At 45.1% G+C, this 16647-nt stretch overlaps 1 protein-coding gene across 4 annotated transcripts; it reads left to right on the top strand.

Moving 5' to 3' along the window:
• Window positions 1-1323: 1323 nt before the first annotated feature.
• Window positions 1324-16006, top strand: LOC101783383 (probable glucuronosyltransferase Os10g0205300). 4 transcript variants are annotated; one of them, XM_004967646.3, is made up of 4 exons: window positions 1588-2354; window positions 2545-2794; window positions 15282-15493; window positions 15806-16006. In XM_004967646.3, the coding sequence occupies exons 1-3, from the start codon at window positions 1660-1662 to the stop codon at window positions 15447-15449; spliced, it is 1113 nt and encodes a 370-aa protein (XP_004967703.2). In that variant the 5' UTR covers window positions 1588-1659; the 3' UTR covers window positions 15450-15493; window positions 15806-16006. The 4 variants fall into 4 exon arrangements, with proteins under 4 accessions (XP_022682514.1, XP_022682515.1, XP_022682513.1 ...); XM_022826779.1 differs by lacking the exons at window positions 15282-15493; window positions 15806-16006 and adding an exon at window positions 11070-11306 and having other exon boundaries at window positions 1324-2354; XM_022826780.1 differs by lacking the exons at window positions 15282-15493; window positions 15806-16006 and adding an exon at window positions 10662-11050 and having other exon boundaries at window positions 1324-2354.
• Window positions 16007-16647: the final 641 nt, after the last annotated feature.

The following is a 16647-nucleotide window of genomic DNA, read 5'->3' as shown; positions in this document are numbered from 1 at the left end:
ACCAACCCGGGATAAAACGGGTCACACGACAGGTGCTGCAAAAAAAAAGAAATCCTAGGCTCCCAGGAGGCCCCCCACACGCGCACGTCCCAAGTCCCAAGTCACGCGCGTAGCTTTCTTGCCATCCCACCTACACACCACATCTGACTATCTAGGGGATGCTATCCTTTTGTATTAACTCGTGGGGGACCCTTTTATCCCGGTTGGAAACACCAACCGAGATAAAAGACCCTCTTTTATCCCGGTTGGTATTGCAAACCGGGATAAAAGGGTTCGAGGGATTTAGTCCTCTTTCAGTTACCTCATTGGGGACCCTTTTATCCCGGTTTGAAACACCAACCGGGATAAATGACCACCTTTTATCCCGGTTGGTATTACAAACCGGGATAAAAGGCTCTCGATCCTTTACCAACCGGGATAAAAGGGGAGGTCTTTTATCCTGGTTGGTGTTTCAAACCAGGATAAAAGGCCTCTCAGGGTCTTTTTTTTCCACTAGCCTTTGCAACCGGGATAAAAGGTCCCGGTTGGTGGGCCCCCCACCAGTGACCGAGCTTTAGTCCCGGTTGGTGAACCTTTTGTCCCGGGCCAACTTTAAACCGGGACAAAAGGGAGCGCATCGAAAGCCAATTCTCTACTAGTGGAACATGATAAAAAAAAATAGGAGAATATTTAGCCAATAAAGTTCAAGATGTTCGTATGCCTAAAAAATTACAAGAGAATATCAAAGATTACAGGTCTATTTTATGATGTGCATAGACCAGATGTGCACCAAGATCTTAATCATTGACGAGGAAATTGGATTGCTCAAGGCATAGAAGATGCACGTAGTTGCTAAGAAAGACAATGAGGCCCCGTTTGGATCATTGGAATTGAATTCCATCCTAATAATCATAATTTAGACACAAATTAATTAAGCTAATATAATTGTATGTGGAATATAGTTATATATTATAGTTGGTGATATGGGAGAGATACTTGTATGCTGCACTTCTACTATAGAGAAGCGAGTCTAAGAGCGTGCTATAAGAATTGAATTCCATCTAATAACCATAATCTATAGAATCAATTTCCATCTCCCACCCCATGAATTTAAGATAGGCTTATATCTAAACTTTGGAAAGTTGTGGAATGCCACATTCCAACATAAATTAGCCTAGATTCCAATTCCTTGGACCCAAACGGGGCCTGAGAGAAGAACATCTCAAAAGAACCTACCTATATAGCTCATCGCTATGAGAATAATGAGAAAATGCCTAGAGAGAAAAATGTTACATATTATTACCTATTATTATGATAGCTGAAAGTGTATCAGACACGCTATTAGCGTGGACCATCGTTTAGAATACAAGACGGGTATCAATCAAATTTTATGCATCTCCCGACGCGCTGCTCAAGCTCGACAAGCTCAGCTCATGGTACGCCAAACCACCCCTCAACGTGACCGATCACCCGGTGGATAACGGGGCTATCGGGGGTTCGGGCCACGGGCCAGCGTGTTTCCCTGCGAAATGGTCCGCATGGAACGCGCGTCCCGCCCCCACGCGCCCCGTCCACCCAAGTCCACGTCACCACGCCACGGCGCCACGCCACCGCGCATACGCCCGCGACCGAGTCGGTCTGCGCGGCGAGTCCTTCCCCGTCCCCCAAAAGCCGGAAGCCATGGCCCCCCGCCGCCTGCTAGTGCCAGAAAACCACACGCATAGGCAGGCGCACGCGCGCGGCAGCAGCAGCACAAAGCCTATGGCGGCAGCGGCGCTGCCGTTCTCCCCGCGGCGGCCCTTCTCGTCGCCGTGCTTCCTCCTCTGCTTCCTCCTCGGCTTCGTCGCCGGCCTCCTCCCCTTCGCGCACCACCACCTCCACCACCTGGACCTCCGCCACCTCCCGCTCCCGAACGACCCCCACCCTTCCTCGCCACCGGCCCTAGTCCGTGTCCCACCGGCGGCGGCGGAGACAGACCGGGAGCCGCCGACCTTGATCGTCGTGACGCCGACCCGCGCGCGCCCGCTACAGGCGTACCACCTGCACCGCCTCGCGCACACGCTCCGCCTCGTCCCGCAGCCGCTGCTCTGGCTCGTCGTCGAGCGCGGCGCCGCCACGCGCGAGACCGCCGCGCTGCTCCGCGGCTGCGGGGTCATGTACCGCCACCTCGCCTCCCCCCGCTGCGACGACGACGCGCCCGACGCTGCTCGCCGGTGGCGGCCCGGGCGCCCGGCGGCGGAGCCCCGCGGCGGCCTGCGCCAGAGGAACGCCGCGCTCGACCACATCGAGCAGCACCGCATCCACGGACTCGTCTACTTCGCCGACGAGGACAACGTCTACTCCCTTGACCTCTTCCAACAGCTTCGAAGCATAAGGTAAATCGACCATGACATCACAATCCTCTTGATCTTTCTCTCCTTCCAAAGGATGCTACAACTCTCACAATTTTGCATACAAATTTGATCCTGTTTGAATTCACAATCAATTTAGTTTACATACAACAATCCCATATTGGAAATGCGAAACCCAATTGCGTAAACCATTGAGCAATGCTGTGATGTTCAGGAGTTTTGGCACCTGGCCGGTCGCAATGCTGGGCGTGGGGAAGAGCAAGACGCAACTGGAAGGGCCGGTCTGTGACGATAGCAGAGTGGTTGGATGGCACACGAACGAGAGGAACAGCAGGTCGCGAAGGTTCCATGTGAATTCGTCGGGCTTTGCTTTCAATAGTAGCATGCTCTGGGATGCCGACAAGAGGGCGCACCAGGCGTGGAACTACATCCGGCTGCTGGACACGGTCAGGGAGGGCTTTCAGGTAACCTGCTTTGCTTGTGTCCCTGTCGAAAATTTTTCATTGTATAAATTGAAACATTCCATGCTGCTTTTAGAATAACCAGGTCAATTTTGATGACCAGAGCAGCCGACTGTGGTCGGCAATTGTTGTTGTCTGCTTAGGGTAGCGCATTCCAAAACAAGGCACTAATTGATTTTTTTTCCAAGAATATGTGGGAGAGCTGCGTATCTTTGAATTAAGAAAGAAATATAAAATTTTAGGTTACAGCGCAGGCCTCCTGGGTGCACGCACACGGTTTTTAGTCACTTTTAAGCGATTACATACAAGAAACAACAACTGAGGCAACATGTTCCAAACGATGAGCTAACTAACTAGGTCCTTGTGCTCCTACTGGTACCGGCCATCCTAAGATGGAGAGGTGCTTAGTGCCTGCACAGGACCAAAGCAGTGCTTCTTCCAGAATGTCTTGTACCAGCTGTGCAGCTTGCTTTAAAGAACCTCTGCTGAAAACTCTATTGTTACGTTCTTTCCATATCTTCCACGAGATGAGCATGAAGCTAGAGTCCAGTCCTTTCCTCTTTTGAACGTTGATTCTCTGTCGCTTCTGAAGCCACCAATCTATCAGACCCATGCCCTGATCTGGTGCCTGATTGGGCAGTTGCAGTAGCGAGCTAATGTGTTGCCAAATTTGCTGTGAGTAAGAACAGTGGGCAAATAGATGGTCAGCAGTCTCCAAATCCTGATCGCATAGAGCACAAGCTGTGTGGTCTTGTAATCCGCGGCGATGTCTTCTGTCCGATGTCCAAAGACAATCTTTGGTAGCCAACCACATGAAGAATTTAACTTTCAGAGGTGCCCAAGCCTTCCAAATTAGCTTGCCCTCGGCGAACTTTGATGCTCCAACGAAGAACATCCTGTAGGCTGATCTTGCTGAGTAGGTGCCAGATGAGTCCCATCTCCAAGTGACAGTGTCCTCTCTGCCCGGGTTGAGATGAATCCCTTCCATCTCGTGCCAAAGCTGAATGTATTAGTGGACAGAGTTTACTGTTACCGGTCTGACAATATCACCTATCCATTGTTTCTGCTGCATTGCTTCCGCTACCGTTCGCCTTTTCCTAGTTCGCGGTCTTATGAGTTTGCACAGATCCGAGGCAATGCTACATGGGGATGAGTCACCATTCCATCTATCAGTCCAGAAAAGAGCAAGGTTCCCCAAGATTCACCTCAATGGAAGCCTGAAACATTTGCTGGAGCACTGTGTCGTTGCCAAATTGGAGTTGCATATGTTTCCATGGCCTATTGGCGTCAGTTCTCTGCATCCAGAGCCATCGCATTCTCAAAGCCTGGGAGGCAATTCTGAGATCAGAGATGCCAAGCCCTCCCAATTCAGTCGGTCTGCATGTTGCAATCCAAGCCACAAGGCACTGTCCACCATGTGCCGTAGCTTTTGCAGCACAAAGAAAACCTCGTCGCCGTTTGTCTATCTCCTGGAACACCCAATCAGGTATTTTCAGAGAAATTAGCGTGTGAGTGCAAACCGAGCTCATGACCACCTTCACCATTGTCAATCTGCCAGCTTTGTTCATTAGAGGTGCTTTCCAGGTTGGTATGCTGTTTGCCAATTTGTCAACCAACGGCTGTAGATGCGCCTTCTTCAGACGGCCAACCAAATTGGGAATTCAGTGATCCTTGCCGGCAGGATGTTGCCGATTCGCTGCACTTGCTCCTCTGTGCAGGCGATTGGCGCGATCAGGCTTTTGTGTAGATTGGTGTGGAGGCCTGAAGCATTTCCAAAGAACTTCAGGATCTCTCTGATGGTGATCATGTCCTGAACGACAGGTGCTACAAAGAGCATCACACCATCGGCGTAGATAGAACACTGATGGTGAATTGCGGTGTCTGCTGGTGCTGTGAGGACTCCTGCCTGGGCTGCTTTCCTGATTAGGCGGTGAAGTACTTCCATTAGGGTTATGAACAACATTGGGGATAAAGGGTCTCCCTGCCTTAACCCCCTCGCATTTTTTATCAGACGACCTGGATCACCATTCAGAAGCTCCCTAGTCGAGGCCGTGGAGATCAGTTGAAGGACCGAAACGGCGACCAGAGGGGGGGTGAATGGGCGCAAGTTCAAAAAATAAAGTTTAACACTTCCCCTTCCTCTCAAAACCTAATTTAATCACGTTTTTCAAATCTGGACAGAATACTGTTTCCTTAATAAAAAGGATATGGACGAAAATCCGTAAGACCGATCAACCTAAAAATTTGACAGAAAAATCTATACAAAATTATGCAACTAACCCAACTGGAATCATGTCAATCGGACTTTCGGATCTTAAGATATTAAAGGAACAAGCAGACTGTATCAGACAATGACGAGAATAGATTAAGCTCTAATAAGATGCCCTAGCATGATTTTAGATGGATCAAATCAATCTTAACCTCAGCACAACATAACGCACAAGCACATAGATTAATTCACTAATATGAAAAATTGAGACAAGTAATGTGCTTACAAAAGTGCATCTAGCCTCCGCCCAAACATCCTCCCTCTCTTAATTGGAGAGATCAATAAAAATCCCTCACTTAGATTGAAACCCTAGGCTAGACTAGAGAGAGATGAACAGTACCTGCGACGATGAACAGTACCGCGCGTGAACAGTAACCGCGATGAACAGTAACCGCGATGAACAGTAATCGCGAGTTACTGTAGCGCCGAGTACTGTAGCGCCGCCTGTAGCAAAAGGGCTCAAACTCTCTCAACCCTAGATGCCACGTATTTATATCCTTAGGGTGGTACGGCCTATTTACACATAACCCCCTACGCTAAATAAATTTAACGTAGGTGCGTAAATTCCAGTTACGTCCTCCATGACAAATTCCGCGATGTCCGCGATTCCTCCATCTCCGTGATGTGATCCTCGCAATGTCGCCGCACGACCATCCGAAATCGTATCGCGATCGCCGGAATCTCCATCTTCGGCCAACGCTCGCCGCACGAGCGTCCCGGTACGATGCATGGCTTTATGGCTCAACCAGCGAACCCCGGATTTTGTGGTGTAATCCGAAAACCTCCCTTGACGTCCTCTCGCCGTGTAGCCAGGTACAGTAGACGTACACCGCACGATCGCCTGTCCCTCGAACGCGAGCCTTGATCCACCCTTCACCGTCCCACGGTTCGTCGGCATGGCATCCTATCCCCGTTCTTCACTCGTCGCCGCATGTACCTCGTCTCCACCTGTCACCTGCAACCACACCTGCCAAGAGACATGTCACACGCACACCGTGTTGTCAATCGCTCATCACCAAGGTACTAGCCCACCGGCATCTCAATCTCCCCCTTGATGAGTGCATTGACAACACCACACCGCACAAATTTATTCGAGCTAAAAAAGAAAATAGAAAGAAGGAAAAAGAAACAATCTTGATCCCCAAAGACATGGGCTAGAAAAAAAAACTAGGCTCAACACAATCAAGATAAAAAATCACTCTCCCAAAGTGAATCAAAAACCATATCAATCTTCAAAAAACAATCTCAGCAGCAAAACTCAACACTTTCAGCAAAGCTCCCCCTCAAAACAAGCACGTCAAGTCTCAGCAAAAAACGAAATCAAACTCCTCTTGCAAAAATGAATTTGTGCTACTCACTCTCCCCCTTGTTGACAAAGCACTCCATCAAGATTAAAATGCAAAGAATCAATTTCGAGAACTATGTGAGAGAGCACAAGTAGAAGCTTCTGAGACATATGTCAAATACTTATAATAGCCAACTAACAACACTAGCCATCCAGAGAAGCAACACAATGCCATGACCAATAGAAATTTAGAATTAAAGTCGTTTTGAAAACCAATTAACCAGGCAAAAGCATGCATATTTCAAAATTAGTGCCAAGCTGAAGACAGAAACATATATCAAGCTCACACGACGGATACACAGCTTCAATCAAAGTTCACTTCAACGCCCACAAATGCACTTGTCATATTTAATTCTGGCTTTTATGAGCATGACAAGCAGGGATATGGGAAGCAAGAATTGTGCTCAGCCAGGTTGTTTAATTTTGCTTATGAGCAAGAACCAGCAGAGACATGGGAAAATCAGAGTTGTGCCCATATGTAAATCCTCAGTAAAGCAAGCAGATCATGAGCGAGATAGCAGAGATATGGGAATTCAGAGTTTTTGCTCACAACCATGGAATGCACTTCCGAGTTAAAACTTGCATTGTGAGTTACATTTGCAGTGAAAAATCATTAAAAGAAGCTGACAACCGAACCAGGAGCAAGATATATGTCTAGTATTCAACAAGTCACTAAATCCAGAAAAGCAAGTAGAGCCCAACATAATTTTTGAAGGATACATATATATATGTTGTTTTCAAAAAAAAAACTGGTCAAGCAAAGCATTTAAACCTCTCAAAAAGCATCGGTCGCAAACTAGCCAAAACAAGTATAAAGCATATGTAACCGAAGCAACTCATAATGATACTAAAATGGGTAACATACCCCGAACTCACCACGCAAACGTGCAAATGTGGTTTGATCGAGTGGTTTAGTCAGAATATCAGCAAGTTGCTGACTAGTATCAATGTATTTAAGCTCAATATCACCTTTCTCAACATGATCCCTCAGAAAATGATGACGAACCTCAATATGTTTCGTCTTAGAATGAAGCACAGGATTCTTTGCAACACTTATAGCACTAGTGCTGTCACACAAGAGAGGAACGCGAGAAAACGACAAACCAAAATCGCGAAGGGTAGCTATCATCCATAAAAGCTGAGAACAACAACTAGCAGCAGCAACATACTCGGCCTCTGTAGTAGATTGAGCAACATTGGATTGTTTTCTGGAGGACCAAGAAACAAGCGAAGAACCCAAAAATTGGCAAGTACCCGAAGTAGACTTTCTATCCAAACGACACCCAGCAAAATCAGCATCCGAATAACCACACAAACTGAGAGTCGAAGCAGCAGAGTACCAAAGGCCAAATTCAGGAGTAAATCGAAGGTACCTCATGATGCGCTTCACCGCCTGACGATGAGAAATCCTGGGGGACGCCTGAAAACGAGCACACATACACACAGCAAAGTGTATATCCGGCCTTGTTGCAGTCAAGTACAGCAGTGACCCGATCATGCTTCGATAATCCTTCTGATCCACGGGCTCTCCGTTCTCATCAGCATCCAAAGCCGCGCTAGTCGGCATGGGCGTAGAAATTGGCTTTGCATCATCCATCGCAAACTTCTGCAGGACATCCTTCGTGTACTTTCCCTGATGTACAAATGTTCCTTCCGAAGTTTGTTTAATTTGTAAGCCAAGAAAGAATTTCAGCTCGCCCATCATAGACATCTCAAATTCTTTGCTCATCACATCTGCAAACTTTTTCACAAGAACATGAGAGGAACCACCGAAAATGATATCATCCACATAAATCTGAACTATTAAAGTGTCATTGCCTTGCCTGAGGAGAAAAAGAGTTTTATCAACTGAACCCATTTTGAATCCGTTTTTAAGTAGAAAAGTTTTCAATCTAGCATACCAAGCACGAGGTGCTTGCTTCAAACCATATAAAGCCTTTTGCAACTTAAAAACACGATCAGGAAAATTGGGGTGTTCAAAACCAGGCGGTTGTTTGACATAAACTTCTTCTTCTATAAAACCATTCAGAAAAGCACTTTTTACATCCATTTGATAAAGCTTGTAACCATGTGAAGCAGCCAATGCAAGCAAGATACGAATAGCTTCTAAACGAGCAACAGGAGCAAAAGTTTCACCATAATCAATACCCTCCTTTTGACAAAACCCCTGAGCCACTAATCTAGCTTTGTTCCTGACAACATGACCATCTTCTCCTTGTTTGTTCTTAAAAACCCATTTAGTCCCAATTGGTTTACAAGAAGGAGGAGGATCAACCAAAACCCAAACTTGATTTCGTTCAAAATTTTCTAACTCCTCATGCATGGCATTGACCCAGTTAGAATCAGATAAAGCATGTCCAACATCTCGGGGTTCAAAAGAGGCAACAAAAGCAGTATGAGCAAAAACACAATAATTTTTGTTTTTCATACCTCTGTTCCGTGTCGTTCGCTCATTCAAGTTACCTATCATTTTTTCAGGAGGGTGGCGATTCTGAATGTGGCGTGGTGCTGTACGTTCTGAATTCGCCTCTCCTTCAACTGCAGCCGGTACCTGATCAAAAGTCGGTGAGGCTGCAGGTGCTGTTGTAGATGTACGTGTAGGTAATGGTCCATCCTCCAAAGTGGTGGAGGGTGCCTGCTCGAGCTGCGCGCCAGGCTCCCCCTGCATCACAGGCGGGGCGTCATCGTCATCGTCATTGTTGTATCCATCTTCCTCTTGCTCATCCTCAAAAATATTCTGCCCGATCTCATCATCACCTGCACATTCAAAAGCAGAAGAAAAACAAGGCATTGTCTCGTCGAAGGTGACCTCACATGTCTCCTCGATGCGGTTAGTGTCAATATTAAGCACACGGTAAGCACGCCCTTGCAAAGCATACCCCAGAAATAACCCATCAGAAGAACGAGACTCAAACTTATCCAAGTTTCCCTTTTTTAGAATAAAGCACTTGCAACCAAACACTCGAAAGTGGGAAACTTTGGGAGGACGTCCAAATCTCAACTCATATGATGTTTTCTTCAGGAAAGCTCTCAGAAAAATTCTATTAGCAACATAGCAAGCGGTGTTGATTGCCTCAGCCCAGAAACGTCTAGGGGTTTTATGTTCATCTAGCATTGTCCTAGCCATTTCAACAAGCGTGCGATTTTTCCTTTCAACAACACCGTTCTGAGGAGGAACATAAGGAGAAGAAAATTGATGATCAAGACCATGTTCTGCACAAAAAGCTTTCATACGAGAGTTCTTGAATTCCGTACCATTGTCACTGCGAATTGCTCTAACGGCATTATTTGACAACTCATTTTTCAGCTTTAGAACAAGATCATGAACATGTGAAAAGGCGTCATCCTTAGATTCCAGAAAGAACACCCATGAGTATCGAGAAAAATCATCCACAACAACGAGCACATACCACTTCCCACCAGCAGACCGAACACGGGCTGGACCAACAATATCCATATGTAACAGTTCACCCGGTCGTCTCGTCATCACCTGCGTCACAGGTGCATGGGAAGCAGCAACCAGTGTTGGGCCATTTGCTCAAAAGAGGCATTAGCAAAATCAAACCTCTCGAAAGAATGACGAGAACCACGAGGGGGAAAACATGGCCTGTCATTCCGACGTGGGGCAGGAGCACGAGTATGTGGGCGAAAACCAAAAGACCAACTAGCAGGTTCACGACCCAAAATAGGACGATCATGAGTACCACGTGCAGAGTACTGCTCACGTCTCTCAGCACGCTTCCGACGGAAGCAAAACCCATAGAGATGACCATCACGATCACAAAAATCACAATGGTAATGCTTATGTGAAGGAGCAAAGGAAGCATTAGCCTTAGAACCAGAAGCAACAAAGTTATGCTTAGGTCTAGCAGTGTGAACACATGGCGAAGTAGATGGCTTAGCGTTCTGTGCAACATTGAAGTGTTTAGGTTTAGGCACCCAAACCTGCTTTTTTGGAACAGATCTGGATGGTTCAACTAACAAACCCTCAGATGTGACACATGGACCCTCTTTCCTAGGAGGTGGTCCAGTATACTTAGCCAAAGGTGGATTCTTTTCAGAAATAGGAGGTCCACTCTTTTCACCAAAAACATGTTTCAAATCATATCCAGGTCCAAAACGCTCACTCCGTTTAATTTGAGCAATTGACATACCAATCTGAGGTTCACGAATAGAGCACCAACCAAGAATCACTCTCAAATGTTTATTTTCTTCTTCCAAAGCAGAAAACTTCACCCTCAAATCATTATTTTCAGCAACAAAAGTAGGGCAAGTTAAACAGGAAGGCAAAGCAGGACAAGAGTGTTTCTCCAACTCAATAACACGAGATTTAGCATTATTCAATTCAGATTTCAAGGTTGGACAAGAAGCACAAGCGCCAAGTGAAGCCGAACCAGAGTGAAGTTTTTCTAACTCAATCTTAGCATTTTCAAATTTGTCAACAATGAAGGCATGCTTAGATTGCAATTCAGAAAGTGAAACCATATGCACAGAGCAGTCTTCACATTCTACTTCAGCAGGAGTAGCATCTTTTAAGTCTTTTAATTCAGAGATGACTCTATCATACTCAGCCTTAAGTTTTGCTAAAATCTTGTTTTGTTTATCAATAATTTTTGTCAATTCGTTAATTTCTTCTTCTGCTGAATTTTGTACCTCATTGTCAGAAGAGTTGTCGCTGAGATTAGAAGCTTCATCATCTTCTAAGGCCATGGTGCACATCCCTCCCTTGATGTCGGCGAGGAAGCAGAGTCCGTCAGTTTTCTTTTTGGGCAGCTCATTCTCGGAGTCTGAATCACTTGAGTTCGAAGAAGCATCTGAAACAAAATCACCAAGAGAAGAAAACAAAACATGTGCAGCCCTTTTAATTTGCTTATCAGTGTACTTCTGGCCATTCTTCTTCATGCGCCTGTCACCCTTCTTATTCTTCTCCCTTGGTTGTTCCTGGCGCCTGGAGTTGTTGCCCTGATCAAATGTTCTCTTGTTTGGGCAATCAGCTGCAAAGTGGCCTCGCTCACCACAGCTGAAACATCCTTCTGAGCGTCTTCTGTTGCGTCGGTTCTCATAGACTCGCTTGAATTTGTTGGAGAGCAGCACCAACTGATCATCATCTAGCGTCTCCAACTCATCATCTGCAACATGACACAAAGAAGACAAGGCAAAGCTTGGAGGAACTGGATTAGTGTTAGCGTTAGTTTTACTCCCAGAAACCAAAGCCATAGGAACATCAGAAGAAGAAGCGCTAGTGGGATTTTTTAATTTGCGCTTGGAGAGGACATCAATCTCTTTTGACTTAAGCTTACTGAAAAGCTCGTCAGTGGTAAGAGTCTCATAGCCAGCGGACTCAACGATTGCCTCTACCTTCATATCCCACTCATCAGTAAGTGAATGCAACAATCTGAGAGCCCTTGCATGATCATTGTAAGGCATATCCTTATTAAGGGCTTTCATTCTGTTTACAATCACTTGAAACCTTGCAAAAAGATCTTCAATAGATTCACCAGGCAACTGAGAAAAAGCATCAAATTCTTTTCTATAAATTTCAAATTTTCGTGTTTTCACAGCGTTGGAGCCTTCATGATATTTCTTTAATTTATCCCAGATCTGAAAAGCTAGCTCCTCACTGGAAATACGATCATACTCGGGTTTACAAAGAGAAGCTTGCAAAATGTCAACAACCCGATTATTTGCTTCAAGAAGAGCAACAGCAGCAGGATCAGTAGGGTCCTCTGCAGGAATCACATATGTAGAGTTTTGTGTGATCCTCCACAGATTCATCCCCTTCCCCTTCAAATAAGCTTTCATACGTGACTGCCAATAGTCATAATCAGTACCATCAAAATGCGGAGCGCGTGTATCGAATTTTCCGGAGGTCGCCATGGTTTTCGTAACCGATTAAGATATAGAAAACCTTAACTGGCTCTGATACCAAGACCGAAACGGCGACCAGAGGGGGGGTGAATGGGCGCAAGTTCAAAAAATAAAGTTTAACACTTCCCCTTCCTCTCAAAACCTAATTTAATCACGTTTTTCAAATCTGGACAGAATACTGTTTCCTTAATAAAAAGGATATGGACGAAAATCCGTAAGACCGATCAACCTAAAAATTTGACAGAAAAATCTATACAAAATTATGCAACTAACCCAACTGGAATCATGTCAATCGGACTTTCGGATCTTAAGATATTAAAGGAACAAGCAGACTGTATCAGACAATGACGAGAATAGATTAAGCTCTAATAAGATGCCCTAGCATGATTTTAGATGGATCAAATCAATCTTAACCTCAGCACAACATAACGCACAAGCACATAGATTAATTCACTAATATGAAAAATTGAGACAAGTAATGTGCTTACAAAAGTGCATCTAGCCTCCGCCCAAACATCCTCCCTCTCTTAATTGGAGAGATCAATAAAAATCCCTCACTTAGATTGAAACCCTAGGCTAGACTAGAGAGAGATGAACAGTACCTGCGACGATGAACAGTACCGCGCGTGAACAGTAACCGCGATGAACAGTAACCGCGATGAACAGTAATCGCGAGTTACTGTAGCGCCGAGTACTGTAGCGCCGCCTGTAGCAAAAGGGCTCAAACTCTCTCAACCCTAGATGCCACGTATTTATATCCTTAGGGTGGCACGGCCTATTTACACATAACCCCCTACGCTAAATAAATTTAACGTAGGTGCGTAAATTCCAGTTACGTCCTCCATGACAAATTCCGCGATGTCCGCGATTCCTCCATCTCCGTGATGTGATCCTCGCAATGTCGCCGCACGACCATCCGAAATCGTATCGCGATCGCCGGAATCTCCATCTTCGGCCAACGCTCGCCGCACGAGCGTCCCGGTACGATGCATGGCTTTATGGCTCAACCAGCGAACCCCGGATTTTGTGGTGTAATCCGAAAACCTCCCTTGACGTCCTCTCGCCGTGTAGCCAGGTACAGTAGACGTACACCGCACGATCGCCTGTCCCTCGAACGCGAGCCTTGATCCACCCTTCACCGTCCCACGGTTCGTCGGCATGGCATCCTATCCCCGTTCTTCACTCGTCGCCGCATGTACCTCGTCTCCACCTGTCACCTGCAACCACACCTGCCAAGAGACATGTCACACGCACACCGTGTTGTCAATCGCTCATCACCAAGGTACTAGCCCACCGGCATCTCATCAGTGAGGATATCCAGTCACGCCATCTGATTCCAAAGCCCGTGGCTTGCAGTACCTGAAGCAAGAATGGCCAGTTGACCGTGTCGAAGGCCTTGGAGATATCAAGCTTGATCAGTAACGATGCCTTTTCCTTGCGGTGTAGTGTTTTAGCAGCTTGCTCGACAAATTTGAAGTTGTCGTGGATGGAACGTTTTTGAATGAAGGCGCTCTGATTGACGTCGATCAGGCGCTCAAGTTTAGGGGCAAGGCGATTGGCGAGCAATTTTGCGACAAGCTTGGCGAAGCTATGAATGAGGCTGATTGGCCTATAGTCGCCCGGCTGTTTTGGTTCAGAGCCTTTTGGCAGCAATGTGATGAGAGCTCCGTTGAGCCTGCGCAACTGTCCGCAGTTGTTCCTGTAAAACGCGTTGAATGCTGCCATGACATCCTTTTTGATCACTGGCCACGCTACTCTGTAGAACTCAACTGTGAATCCATCAGGTCCCAGGGCTTTATCGGTGGGAAGTGATTTCACCGTGCTCCACACTTCGTCTTCAGAGAAAGGTGATTCTAGATGCTGAAAATTGGCCGGCTGTATGTCCAAAGCGATTAGATCGATGATCTCGCTTCTGTCTGTGGCCGTGCCCAGGATGCTTTGGAAAGTGATTAAATAGCATTCTTCTTTGTCCTCCTGTGTGAAGGCCGTGCAATCTCCCTGCTGCAACTTGGCGATGAACTTCTTCTTGGTGCGGTGGCTGGACTGAATGTGAAATAGTCTGGTATTGGCATCGCCGTCACGCAAGAAGTTTATGCGCGAGCGCAGCCGGTGCCATGGTCCTTTCCAATGACGATAAGCCTAGAGTTTTAAGCTTGAGTTCCTTCCTCAGCTGAGTTTCGTCCAGAGTTAGTTGTCTTTCTTCCTGCGCTCTGTCAAGCCACTGCACAATTGTTTTGGCGACGAGCAACTGAGTTTTGATTTGGCCAACACTACGCTGGCTCCAGGCATATATAGTCTGTATTCCCTGAGGTTTGCTATGTGCTAATTCGTAATTGCCAACCTTGCTTGCTTGCGCACATGAGAGACTATCTCTCCAAATTTTGTGCAAATCGTACTAAAAATTTGTTCTTACCCTATACTGATTGAAGTCCTACAGTATCATTTGACTAAGACCGTTGGTTTGGGGCTGTTGGCATCCAATTAGGCCTTCCTGAGTTTGAATAGTGTGACAAATCGGTTTGTTGGGAACTATTACTACTATACTACTTCTCAATAGCTCCAGTGTTTGACCTCATATCCAAGAAGATTTAACTAAACCACTTGATGCCTCTTCATCTCATAACTCACAACTTTTTAGAGTCAATTTGCATAGCATTGGTATGCATTTTTCCTATTGTATTTCATTACAGGGAGATGGAACTGAACAATATGTCATCATTCTTCAATCAACAAGAAAACTAACTGTCCAAGCAAAATAAAATAGGAAGTTTTTTCACTAGTTCCCAATATGGTCACTCTCTAAGTATCTGTCTTATATTCTAGAAAATTTTCCCAGCACAAACAATTGTGGAAGACATTTCGTGCACGCAGCAACTGAAATTAGTACAAAAACATTTTTCTATATCATCCCTGTATATTGTATTATGAAGTTACCTTTTTTCTACCTGGCATTCATATCCTACTCAATTTTTTTGTCAATCTGACTGAAAAAAGTTAAATGCATACAGGAGACAACATTTATAGAACAACTTGTTGAAGATGAAAGTCATATGGAGGGCATACCAGCTGGTTGTTCAAAAATTATGAATTTTAATCTTCGTCTGGAAGACAAACATCTTGGGTATCCCAAGGGATGGCAAATGACTGAAAACCTGGATGTAATTATTCCTCTCTGAGAAGAAACAGAGGCACACAGCACGGCTTGTCATTCACTGTGCAGGTAAAAGATCGATCATTTTGATAATTTTTTCTTAATAATGATATAGTTGAGTCATTTCTATTCATATGTTAATGTTCTGCATCTTAGATATCTTCCTGATATTGCTCATGATTTACAAAATGATACGAGTACCTATTTTGTTTTGCAAATCATGAGTAACTTAATGAGGAAGAAGTGCATAAATTTATAAAACAAGTGCAGAGACTAGACTACTGAAGCTTGGGATTGGTTGATAAATGTCATTGTCGTCCAGCATTTATTTTTGTTGAGGCTAGGATGCTTAATGTGTTGCGTGTTCGTTTGTCCCTGCAGCTTACGCCAGCGAGCACATGGAAATAGCAGGGCATGGCCATGTCAATCTGGAGGAAGTTGTCACTCCACCGGAGGGTTAGGTGTACATACGTCATGCAAAAGGAAATATGCACTTACTTTTCACAGATTGTTAGCAAACAGCTAACTTCCGATTAGGGGGCGTTTGCTTCCACTGACTTATTTTTAGCACGTGTCACATCGAATGTTAGATAGGTACATATCTATATAAGTATTATGTTGAAGTATTGAAAAATAAGAGAGTAGTAGGTAAATAATTTTGATTATTAGTTAGGAGTTTAATTTTTAAATAATTTTTAAATACAATAGCTTCTAAAAATATTAGCCCGTGCGGAAACACGAGTTGATGGACTAGTTCTCCTAATTAGTATCCAAACATTCGATGTGACGGGTGCTAAAAATAAATCAGTGGAAGCAAACGGGGTGTACATACATTATGAAAAAAAGTTCCTGCGTGTTCCAAACAGGGCCTTAGCCTTGATTAACATTCGAAAAGAAAAAAACGTCTAACTTATTAGTTTATTGAAGGGAATGCCTATTTGAAAGAGAGAGAAGCAAATTTGAAGATGTGCAGATGTCAATTCAATTTATAAAAGCCGAGCCGAGCTGCTTGAAGTAACGCAGTGTGAACCATGTTGTTGCCTTGAAACATAAAGGGGGTGTTTGATACGAGGGGTTAAACTTTAACAGTATCACATCGGATGTTCGTATGCTAATTAGGAGAACTAGTCCATCAACTCGTGTTTCCGCACGGGCTAATATTTTTAGAAGCTATTGTATTTAAAAATTATTTAAAAATTAAACTCCTAACTAATAATCAAAAT

Source organism: Setaria italica, chromosome V, assembly GCF_000263155.2.
Source record: "Setaria italica strain Yugu1 chromosome V, Setaria_italica_v2.0, whole genome shotgun sequence".
In the NCBI taxonomy this organism is placed as follows: Eukaryota; Viridiplantae; Streptophyta; class Magnoliopsida; order Poales; family Poaceae; genus Setaria; species Setaria italica.
This window is presented reverse-complemented; position numbering and strand designations above follow the sequence as displayed.

Bases quoted from the DNA above. Each gene is read 5' to 3' on its own strand.
- LOC101783383 (XM_004967646.3), top strand. From the start codon at position 1,660: ATGGCCCCCCGCCGCCTGCTAGTGCCAGAAAACCACACGCATAGGCAG. The intron at 2,355-2,544 runs GTAAATCGACCA...TGTGATGTTCAG, and splicing joins CAACAGCTTCGAAGCATAAG to GAGTTTTGGCACCTGGCCGG. The intron at 2,795-15,281 runs GTAACCTGCTTT...AAATGCATACAG, and splicing joins CGGTCAGGGAGGGCTTTCAG to GAGACAACATTTATAGAACA.